Source organism: Coregonus clupeaformis, chromosome 15 (assembly GCF_020615455.1).
Source record: "Coregonus clupeaformis isolate EN_2021a chromosome 15, ASM2061545v1, whole genome shotgun sequence".
NCBI classification, from domain to species: Eukaryota; Metazoa; Chordata; class Actinopteri; order Salmoniformes; family Salmonidae; genus Coregonus; species Coregonus clupeaformis.
This window is the reverse complement of record NC_059206.1, coordinates 60,603,727-60,615,952: the sequence shown is the minus strand read 5'-3', so window position 1 is coordinate 60,615,952 and position 12,226 is coordinate 60,603,727. Positions and strand designations below refer to the sequence as shown.

The window sequence follows — 12,226 nt, the reverse complement described above, 5'->3', positions numbered from 1 at the left end:
TAGGGCCAAATAGCATTCTAGTTTGCTCTGTTTTTTGTTTGTTCTTTCCAATGTGTCAAGTAATTCTCTTTTAGTTTTCTCATGATTTGGTTGGGTCTAATTGTGTTGTTGTTGTTGTTGTTGTTGTTGTTGTTGTTGTCCTGGGGCTCTGTGGGGTCTGTTTGTGTTTGTGAACAGAGCCCCAGGACTAGCTTACTTAGGGGACTTCTCCAAGTTCATCTCTCTGTAGGTGATGGCTTTGTTATGGAAGGTTTGGGAATCGCTTCCTTTTAAGTGGTTATAGAATTTAACGGCTCTTTTCTGGATTTTGATCATTAGCGGGTATTGGCCTAATTCTGCTCTGCATGAATTATTTGGTGTTTTACGTTGTACACGGAGGATGTTTTTACAGAATTCTGCATGCAGAGTCTCAATTTGGTGTTTGTCCCATTTTGTGAATTCTTGGTTGGTGAGCGGACCCCAGACCTCACAACCATAAAGGGCAATGGGTTCTATAACTGATTCAAGTATTTTTAGCCAGATCCTAATTGGTATGTCAAATTTTATGTTCCTTTTGATGGCATAGAAGGCCCTTCTTGCCTTGTCTCTCAGATTGTTCACAGCTTTGTGGAAGTTACCTGTGGCGCTGATGTTTAGGCCGATGTATGTATAGTTTTTTGTGTGTATATTTTATCATTTCATTGAGGATACCATCAACACCACAGGCCATTTTGGGTTGGAGGGTTTGTATTTTGTCCTGTAGTTCATTCAATGTAATTGGAGAATCCAGTGGGTTCTGGTAGTCTTTAATAGTTGATTCTAAGATTTGCATTTGTATATTTTTTTGCTGTTTGTTCTTTGTTATAGGGCCAAAAAGATTGGAGAAGTGGTTTACCCATACATCTCCATTTTGGATAGATAGCTCTTCGTGTTGTTGTTTGTTTAGGGTTTTCCAATTTTCCCAGAAGTGGTTAGAGTCTATGGATTCTTCAATTACATTGAGCTGATTTCTGACATGCTCTCTCTCTCTCTCTCTCTCTCTCTCTCTCTCTCTCTCTCTCTCTCTCTCTCTCTCTCTCTCTCTCTTTCTCTCCATTTCTCTTCTCTCTCTCTCTCTTCTTCCTCAATCTCTTAGAGCACTACTCATTAGTAAACACCCCCAGTGGTCTTTCCCTCCCTTGTCATTAGCATACACTCAATGTCCCTCGGGGCATCAGCCTCGCCATTAAACACACACTCTCGTACACTAATTCCCCCCATTCTAACACAATGCTCACATTCTACGTAGCAGCACACGCATGGCACACATTTATATCACACCCTCCATAAAATGTAACTTCCCATTAACAGATGCTCACTGGGTGTTTTGTCCATCAAGGACACATTGGCTGGGTGCCTCCCCTGCCAGGCGTCCCACCATTAACAACACAAGGTCCTGACTTCACCTGTTGGGGCGCCATAGGCCGTTAAAACTAACTAACAGGCTGGGTCATTTACATGCACAGAGCACAATGCTGTAATGGGAAGAGAGGGAGAGAGAGAGAATACTTAATCTCTCTCTCTCTCTCTCTCTCTCTCTCTCTCTCGCTCTCTCTCTCTCTCAACCTAAGCTCCACTGATAAGTCCCACTTAACAACCACAGTCTCTCCTGTGCTCTTTTCATCCTTTCAATCAGCTGCATTATTCAGAGTTACACAGGTAAGCCCATTCCTCACAGAGAGCTTTACTGTGTCCACACACATGTAGAATGCCATCACAGGCAGTGAAGGAAGCCAAGAATAGCTACAGTAGATTGCTAGTAGGGCCGGGACGATACCAGTATCACGATTCTTGTTAGTATCGTGGCAAGGAAACAAAACACGAAGTGGCTTTAACTTCTTTAGGAAAACAGCCCTGATGTTGGAAACAAACATCATTATGTTGTCATCCAGAGTCACATTTAATTATTTTCCGCAGACTATATATTACATACAGCAGGTTTTAAAAAGGACCAAAGAGTTTGGTCTGCTTCTTGAAAAATACTGCGATTCTGGTAATGTCACAGCCCTAATTGCTACAGAGTGTTTAAGAGAGAGAGAAGGTCAGAAGGAGAGACAGAATGAGGGAGAGAGGGAGAGAGAGAGATAAAAGAGAGAGAGAATAGAGAAAAAGAGAAATGGAGAGAAGGTCAGAAAGAGAGAAAAAGAGCGAGAGAAAGAGAGCAAGCAAGAGTGAGAGAAAGGGAGAGAGAGAGAGACCCCATACATTCAGACTGCATAAAGTATATCAAAGGAACATTCTAGAATCCAGGTGGGGCGGGGTCTATGGGACACTGTCATTAGAGTGGCGCATACTAATGTCACTCAAATGTTGACCCCCCTATCAAATCAGATCTAGGTGGATTACCAGGCGATGGGGCTGATTTCACATGGGCTTTAGCTATAATCACTGTCACCTTGGAGTCAGAAGAGGCAATTTGTCTAAGAGCTGGAAGCACTGTATTAGCTGGCCACATACCATCCCTACGCTATCAGGGAAACTTTCATGGAATACTATTGGCATGAGCTGCAGTATCTCTCTGTCCTCAACCCTGAGTCCCCTGTCCCCTGATCCTGGCTCAAGTATCTATCCACTATCCCCTGATCCTGGCTCAAGTATCTATCCACTATCCCCTGATCCTGGCTCAAGTATCTATCCCCTGTATCCTGATCCTGGCTCAAGTCCTTGATCAAGGCACTTAACCCTAATTGCTCCTGTAAGTCGCTCTGGATAAGAGCCTGCTAAATGACTAAAAATAAAATAAATAAAATAAGTATCTATCCCCTGTCCCCTGATCCTGGCTCAAGTATCTATTCCTACCTTTGCCTCCCTCTCTCTTTCCTCTCCCTCCCCCTCTCTCTCTGCAGTCTTCTAAGTGTCTGGGTGAGGTTGTTAGTAACAGGTCTCTTGGTCTCTCATCTCATTCCATGATGTGTGTCATCGCTCATTTCTCTCCTTTCCCACAATCCCCCGCCCACTTCCACTGGGCCTGTCCCTCCTCCGTCTCTAATCTGTCCATCTCTCTCTCTCTCCTAGCACCACACTCTCCAGTCAATGGAAGTCCAAGGCCATGCAGCTCCTCTGCTCCGGGAATAATGACTCACACTTCCTCTGATCATCCACGCCAGCGCTCCCTCTTTCATTCTCCCTCCCTCCCTCCACAAACCCACCTCATGGAGTTATGGGAGAATAACACTTGTGCCTGCCTCTAACAAACAGGCCTTTTTGTACCTCTCATTTCCCCCGTCCACAGAGGAGAGGCAAAATGGGCCTAATGAAATCTCCCTGACGTGCCTTGAAGAATGCCTCTCCATTATGGATACAGACAGCTGGGCTGGAATGGCATGGCTAGGGTAATGCAGTATGAACGTACGCACAGACGCACGCACACACACACGCAGACCCACACACATGCACAAAATGCATGAGGATGCACGCACGCATGCACACACATACACACAAACATGCTTCCAGTTCACATCACCTAAGCTGACAGCCATGAGAGCATATGTTGTATAGACAAATATCATGAGGACCATTAAACGAGTGACTATGGATTAAACATAATCTCCTCCATAACATCATGAGAGATAAAAACCTTGACAAAAACCGTATGCAGTGTCTACAGTATACTCATATATATGCATTGTTGCCAATGAAACATAACAAACATGACTCGGTATTGAATCTCTTTCGACCGTTTCAGTCTAAATGCTGTCTAGGAGCATTGATACACATACACACATTCGATTAGTAGGTCAACGCTCTCCAAATGTAGTGCTGGAGGGCTATCTAGAGAGTCTCCCAGCTCAGTTGACTAAACTGGCATGGTTTAAGAATAAATAGGCCTTAACCATGGTGGCTGCCTGCCTGCTGAGGATCAGATGATAATTAAGGAGTGGCGCTACCAAGGATCAATCTGAGACCACCCTCCACCTAAGACAGACGGCTTCAGAAGGCCAGGTTCATCCCTCCAGCCAAATCATGAAGCTAGATCATCCATTACTGAACCCAGCCAGACCAATAGAGAGACTCAGTAGCTGCTGAAAAAGAAGCAGGGGCTGGGAATGAAGACAGAATATTCAAATGCCAATGCATTTCAAGGATAGGAAGGAATTTACTGGTTGTGTATCTATTTGACGAAATCCCAAGTTTGGAAAGTGAGATTTGAACCAGATCTGTGGATATCTCATAGCTAGTGTATTTTCAGGTGGCATGGCCACTAAATATCATAGCAGATTCTGTGTGTTATTGGACAGGTAGGCTGGGGTGGATGAAGAATAACACCCTGTGAGAGGGCAACAGGCACACCAGGTAAGAGATGGGGACAGGGTCAGGGGGGGTTACTCACAGGGTACGGTGCGGAGGTAGAGGTTGTCTCTGATGATCTGCTGGAGCTCGTGGTCCACTGAGGCCTTCTGGAAGCGCAGGTTGAGGTAGTGGCGCAGGTCCTTGTCTATGACGCCCCCTGGAGGAAAAGACCAATAACAACTCTGTAAGGCCTAAGAGCAGGTGTCATGGTCAGGGCCAGGAGTTTGTCCTGATCACGTGACCAGCCATATGTTTTTCCTGTGGTCTGGAAAAACTCAGGGCCCTATTCATGATCACAACAGTCAAACCCATGATGTCACAATAGACAATATTTGCGCAACCTATTTATTCATCATATTATGCAAACAACCACCAAAGCATGGACCAGTGTGAGTTCTATCAATCAATCAATCGCATTTATTTATAAAGCCCTTTCTATATCCGCAGTTGTCACAAAGTGCTTATACAGAAACCCAGCTTAAAACCCCAGAGAGCAAGCAATGCAGACATAGAAGCATGGTTCTATTGGTTCAACATCTGTTAATTGGTGAGGCAAACAGGTGTTGAGAGAAATGTCTACACATCTAGACATAAATACGTGATGAGGTCTCTGGGGAGTCTTTCTCTACCCCCTCCTCTTCCACTCCTCCCCCCATCGGCATTATGAATGGGCTAAAGCTCTCCCACTCTAAATGTGCCTCCTCAGCAGGATGGAGGGAGGGAACGAGGGAGGGATCGAATGAGGGGAAGGAGAGAGGGAGGCAAGGGAAGAGAGAGAGAGAGAGAGAGAGAGAGAGAGAGAGAGAGAGAGAGAGAGAGAGAGAGAGAGGGGGGGCTGGAATGGGCACAAGCCTCACCAATACTCTACATTCGTACTACTACCACCTCATATATTCTACTCATATATTCTTCTCCCGAGTGGCAGTGGTCTAGAGATCCTGGTTCGAATCCAGGCTCTGTCGTAGCCGGCCGCGACCGGGAGACCTATGGGGCGGCGCACAATTGGCCCAGGGTAGGGGAGGGAATGGCCGGCAGGGATGTAGCTCAGTTGGTAGAGCATGGCGTTTGCAACGCCAGGGTTGTGGGTTCGATTCCCACGGGGGGCTAGTATTAACATTTAAATAATAATAATGTATGCTGTAAGAAAAAAACTGTAAGTCGCTCTGGATAAGAGCATCTGCTAAATGACTAAAATGTTGTCCAATCACATGTACACCATTTACAGTGCTGACATACACACACTCCACACACATAGCCTGCAACCACAGGAGGTTGGAATATTTCCATGTGTTTGATGCCATTCCATTTGCTCCGTTCAAGATGTTATTATGAGCCGTCCTACCCTCAGCAGCCTCCTGTGCCTACAATATACTCTTTAAATATCCTCCATCTCCAAGACATTCAATGAAGGGAACCCAAGCCAACCAAGAGGGGACACGTCCTCAAACCAATGTAATTCCCACTGAAACAGTAGGATGAAAGACATTTCCATTGATAATGCTAAGTGGGAACCGGAGAGAAATGTTCCCCTAACCTTCAGCAGACACTAAAAGACAGTGATTTGGCCCAACGCCTGGCAATTCTTAGGTCCTCTATCTCATCCTTCAGCCCCAAGGCAATGACATCCAAGCGTTCCGTCTGTTGGAGAGCATGCGCACTGACAGACACAATGCAATCTCAATCTGTCAGCCAGAGAGCGTTTTATAATGAGCGTTGAGAAGTCAGATGAATTCATGAATAACCTACTTTTGAAGAACAAGTTTATCTGACAACAACGTCGGAGGGATGTTTTATTTACGACATTCTCCTTTCTCCCCTCTCTCTCTCTCTTGCGCCGCACACACCCACCAGCATTGTACAAATGTATAGCCTAATTTATAATCAAAGACTATTCCGGAATGGGGACATAAATCAAATCCTGTCCTGCCAAGGAAACAAAACAACCCAACCAGCCAATTGACATCAGCATGAGAAAAGAAGCCAAGCCATGTTAATCGACACAGTAAAAACAGACTGACACAAACATCATTCAATGCAAAAACACACACACGACACCTCTTCCCTCCCCCACACACATACCTAAATTCACGACGACACACAGTAAAAGGCACCTTTTGCGCGGCGGCTCTCACAGTTGAGTGTTATTGGCAGCCAGCTGTGTCAGTGTCCGTTCTCCACAGGTACGTATATCTCCACAAAGAGCCCAGCGTCAGCAGCAGCAGAAGCCTCTTCCAGGCTCACAGTCAGTACAGCAGTGAAGAAACCCCTCTCCTCCAGTCCCACTCACTGTGTCTATCTGTCTGCCTGTCTCGGTCTGCCTGTCTGTCTGATCCACACCACCTCTCCTGGTGCTGCTAATTCCATCCACGGATGAGAGAGGAAGGAGAGATGAGGAACGAGAGAGAAAGAGAGAGTGTGTGTGTGACTGAGAGAGAGGAGGAAAGAGGGAAGGGGCGACAGTTGGGAGGCAACAAAGGAAGCGGGCTCCAGCGGTGTGGACCTATCACAATGAGATCCCTCTTTCCATTAGTCTGTGGGATTCTAAAGTCTGCGGGCTCCCCCTGTCTGTGGCTGCTGGTAGAGCAGGGCAGATTATTTGTTCCCCCCCATGCCATCCTGGGTGCTCTGTACTTTGACAGTCCGGTGAATAATAATGTCAGCCTTCTGCCCTCCTCCCAGAGCAGATGCCCCTCACTGGCACCACCTGACCTGGCTGTGACCCTGCATCATCGCGCGTGACACGTGAAAAAAAATAAAAGCTGTCCGGCCCACAACATGGGCTAAATGTGATGGTGCCAACAGCTGTCATCTGATTGAATTAAAACAGTACGAGCTGTGGCCAGTAATTACTGTGTATTTACGCTGCGATGTTGCATGATGGGACAAACAAACAGAATCCTAGCAGAACACTGGTGTCAGCAGTTTCTCTGAACTCTTGGCAGCTCTCCTCTGCCTCATTTGTCCAATCTCTCTCTTTCTCACTCTCTCACTTTCCCTCTCTCCCTCACTCTATCCACCACTTTTCTCTCTCTCCCTCTTTCTCACCCTCACTCTCACACACAAAACGCGCACTCACACACACCAGATCAGTAAAATAATCTGGCACGCTCTTCAGTACATAGACATGGAGGGCAGGTGGATTCACTTCCAATGTCACTGAACATTCCCCTTACATTAAAATAGCATACCTTACTATGAGCAGCACACAGACATGATCTTCTTTCAGTATGGTTCCTGATGGAAACTTGAATGGGGACAAGATACCAGGGCTGACCCTTGAGGACTGGAGGACTGTGTAAGGACCCTTAAAGACTGAAGAGACTGCATCCTATAAACTCCACCTCTACACGTTGGGCTGTTGAGTGTGTGACCTTCATATAACCCACTTCCAGGAGGAGGATGGTAAAGTAGGTCTTCAGTCAGCTGCACTATAATAGCAGGTGAGTGTCCTCTCTATGGCCCAGGGCTGGTGAGGGATGACACAGCCATGTGTGTGTGTGTGTGAGTGTGTCTGTGTGTGAATCAGTGTGGTGTATGAGGAGGTCACTACAGCGTTCAGTCCTCTAGTGATGAGCTCAGTGTGGAGAATCTCTCTCCAGTGGGATGAGGCCGTTTCTCATCCCTCTCACTCTGACAGCTGGGCTATCATGACACGCCTGACAAGTGAGGAGGATGGGGGGATGGGTTGAAGAGAGGAGGACAAGGGGAGGACAGGAGATATGGATAGAGAGTGACAGTCAGTGCTGCAGCAGTACTGAGGTAACAGCAGCAGTGGTACTGGGGTAACAGCAGCAGTAGTACTGAGGTAACAGCAGCAGTGGTACTGAGGTAACAGCAGCAGTGGTACTGAGGTAACAGCAGCAGCAGTAGTACTGAGGTAACAGCAGCAGTGGTACTGAGGTAACAGCAGCAGTAGTACTGAGGTAACAGCAGCAGTGGTACTGAGGTAACAGCAGCAGTGGTACTGAGGTAACAGCAGCAGTGGTACTGAGGTAACAGCAGCAGCAGTAGTACTGAGGTAACAGCAGCAGTGGTACTGAGGTAACGGCAGCAGTAGTACTAAGGTAACAGCAGTAGTAGTACTGAGGTAACAGCAGTAGTACTGAGGTAACGGCAGCAGTAGTACTGAGGTAACAGCAGCAGCAGTACTGAGGTAACGGCAGCAGCAGTACTGAGGTAACAGCAGCAGTGGTACTGAGGTAACAGCAGCAGTAGTAGTACTGAGGTAACGGCAGCAGTAGTACTGAGGTAACAGCAGCAGTAGTACTGAGGTAACGGCAGCAGCAGTACTGAGGTAACAGCAGCAGTGGTACTGAGGTAACAGCAGCAGTAGTAGTACTGAGGTAACGGCAGCAGTAGTACTGAGGTAACAGCAGCAGTAGTACTGAGGTAACGGCAGCAGTAGTACTGAGGTAACAGCAGCAGCAGTACTGAGGTAACGGCAGCAGCAGTACTGAGGTAACAGCAGCAGCAGTACTGAGGTAACAGCAGCAGTGGTACTGAGGTAACAGTAGCAGTAGTAGTACTGAGGTAACAGCAGCAGTAGTACTGAGGTAACGGCAGCAGTAGTACTAAGGTAACAGCAGCAGTAGTACTGTAGCAGAGAGACAACCTGGACTTAGACAAATGCATGCAAGCAACCACGCTGAAGCAAAGGCACACAAACAGTGTCCACAGTATCAGAGAAATACAGAACATGCATGAACATTACAGTACGTGCAAGAGAACCTATAGGCATATCTACTTACATCACAAAATGTCTCTTAAGTTTGACCTTGACAGAAACCACTCAGCCTACAGAGAAATGAATAGCCTATCTAGAGGCACTAGTGTTTTGGACAAAAGGTCACCAGTCGCCTTCAGTTGACCAAACTTCTCTAGAAACCAATCTATGTGGTAAACGACTGTTCTCCTTCCACAGCAGAGTAAAGTATGGAGTCTGAGCCTGCGGTAAGCAGGTGTCATGGGAAGCCCCTGGAGAGGGAACAGGCTGAGGAGTCTAAAAGCGAAGAAGGAGACAGCTGTTCCCCTCTGGGAGTTGTGAGCTGAGAGAGGTGCCTCATATTCTACATAATTTAGACTAGCCTAGCATTAGCTGTTTACCAGCCTGAGAGGTGCCTTTTTACCTCGGCTAGTGTAGCCTATCCTAGCACTTGCTATTTATCAGCCTGTTGAGTACAGCTCAGGTGAAACCACTCAATAGTCATCCAAAGTAGCTCTCCTGCAGAGATCCCTGCGAGCGCCCTTTCATCCTGGCATCTATTAAATGTAATGCTGAACACATAAAAGACCATAAAAAGTAATGGTAAATAACAGATAAAGGCTTTTATAGAGAGCCTTGATGAGACAGTCCTCTTAAAATCACTGGGAAATAAACAAGGCCCCCTACGGTGTGCATACTAAAGCTCAATCATACAAAATACAATCTCTCTCTCTCACACACACACGTGCGCACAAACACATGCATTCATACACACACAGCAGGTGAAGAAAGGAGGATCTATACATTTGTGCATAGATCGTTTGCCAGGCTTGTCAGTGAGACATGAGAAGGCTACCATAAAGATGTCAGCGCCATGTGCCAAGCACCCTGCTCCTCACACAGCCTGAACAGCTTCTGTTCTCAACAGCACCATTCAGTCTGCTGTCAATGTGTATTATGCACTGGATATCACCCCACACACCCCAGGGCAACAAGAACACACACACACTGTGCAGTATAATGACTGCTCTTTGTGTGTGTGTGTCTGTGTCTGTGTGTGTGTGTCTGTGTGTTATAAAGAGAGGGGTGTTAGCAGACAGCTGTTTATATAATTAGCCTGTAATTAGAGAGCTGCGGTCATCTGAAACCACAGCAGTTCCACCAGACACACTGATTTAGTTGTCTAAAGAGCACACTGTCAACAACATGAGATCAACACTTTATGTGGGTTGATACCAGTGGCGATTTTAGCATGTAAATCTTGGTTGGGCAAACCCCCCAAAAAATGTTTTATGTATGCCAGCAAAGCCACTACACAACACAACACTAAACAATACATTAATTTCACTATAACGGTGACAAACGGTGCCCACAAACTGTTAGGGCCTACATAAAGCTGTCCCAACAGCAGAGTCCCAACAGCAGTCCCAACACCTTACCACTGCTACATCTGGCTATCAGCGGAGCCTTGTCTGGCAGCTAAACAGTTCATTCAGCCTCATTTACTGCCTTTAAAAAATAACATAGCTGATATGGCTGACTTGCTTAAACAAATGTGGTTTCTACTGACAATTGAGATGTACAAACTATGGCATAAGGGGACGACGAGCTGATAAGAGGCAATCCGTAATTTCGATTAAGACATTAATGAGCGGGGCCTCCCGAGTGGCACAGCGGTCTAAGGCATCGCAGTGCAAGCTGCGTTACTACAGATCCTGGTTCAATACCGGGTTGTGTTGCAGCCGGCCGCGACCGGGAGACCCATGAGGCGACGCACAAATGGCCCAGCGTCGTCCGGGTTAGGGGAGGGTTTAGCCGGCCGGGATGTCCTTGTCCCATCGTTCTCTTGTGACTCCTGTGGCGGGCCAGGCGCATGCACGCTGACACGGTCGCCAGGTGTACGGTGTTTCCTCCGACACATTGGTGCTTCTGGGTTAAGCGTGCATTGTGTCAAGAAGCAGTGCGGCTTGGCGTTTCGGAGGACGCACGCCTCTCGACCTTCGCCTCTCCCGAGTCCGTACGGGATTTGCAGCGATGGGACAAGACTGTAACTACTAATTGGGGAGTAAAGGGGGTACAAATAATAATGAGCGAGCTAGGACGGACGTAGTCAATATAACTATTTGTTCAGCACTTTTGAAATGTACAGCGACAGAATTCAGAACATGGGCCGTTCTTACAGTATTCTCCCTGTACACCAAGTCAGAACTGTAGGATAAATAAAGGGGGCATATATGCAGACAATGAAAGCTCTTACAATATTCAATGATGATATTTCTCTAAAACAAGCTATAGGCTACATGTGCACCACCAAGTCATAACAGTAGGCTAAATTATGAGGGGAAAAGGGACAAAATTATTAGGGTGAGGCACATGGGCTACTAACAGCTTACTACAGAACATACACTTAGTATTACTTTCTTAGCTACAGTATACATATCTCCCTGGCATATTACATCATTTATGCAGCAGCAGACATGTTTTGACTCACCTTGTTGTGCTGTGCTCATTTGAACAGGAAGGTGGCGCGGCAGTCCTTCGTGTGACAATTCTGTCATCAAACTTTGTCATCAAAGTCTGGCATTCTCTGGAATTGTGGTGCTTTCAAGACAACTGGGAACTCGGAAAAAAGGCTGAATCATGACGTCAGTGATCTTCAGGTCGGAGCTCTAGAAAGAGTCCTGAGATCCCGACTTGGAATTCCGAGTTGGATGACCGTTCAAAACTTATTTTCCCAGTCTGAACTCGTTTTTCTGAGTTCCCAGTTGTCTTGAACATGGCAGAAGTCATGCTGGATTGACAGCATGGCCAATGTTGAATGTTTATCCTTTTAAGCTTGGAAAAGAGACCCTTAAACCCAGACTTGGGCCACACACCCACAAGACTGAATAGCAGGCTAATGATTACTTTGCAATGCTTGCAGTTAGCCACTGATTCCTTCCAAACCACTCATTGTTGAATTTGTGATTTCCAACTTGTTGTGTAATGTTTAGTCCAATTGCCGATGAGCACTGATACGTTTTCTCTATAATTTCTCTTCATAATGTATCTTCATATGACAAGGATTGAAAAGGATTTGTCAGTAGATTGTCGACTTGATTCATGATAATGATTGCTAGCTTGCTAGCTAATATTTTGAAAGTATGATGTTGACCTTGTCATTCCAATCAAAGCTATGGTAGATATAATGTGATTTGACGTCATTTTATCTGTGGC

At 46.3% G+C, this 12,226-nt stretch overlaps 1 protein-coding gene across 6 annotated transcripts in view; it reads right to left on the bottom strand.

Annotated features, from left to right (window-relative positions):
- The window catches only part of LOC121543600 (membrane-associated guanylate kinase, WW and PDZ domain-containing protein 2-like), a 242,625-nt gene that overhangs the window by 168,842 nt on the left and 61,557 nt on the right, over positions 1-12,226 (bottom strand). For 4 of the 6 annotated variants that reach the window (XM_045225248.1, XM_045225249.1, XM_045225252.1 and 1 more), the window contains exon 2: positions 4,349-4,465. In XM_045225248.1, the coding sequence (XP_045081183.1) occupies positions 4,349-4,465 (117 nt within the window). Of the gene's footprint in view, positions 1-4,348; positions 4,466-6,387; positions 6,740-12,226 lie in introns of those variants that run through there. The other 2 variants (XM_045225250.1, XM_045225251.1) reach the window with 2 other exon arrangements.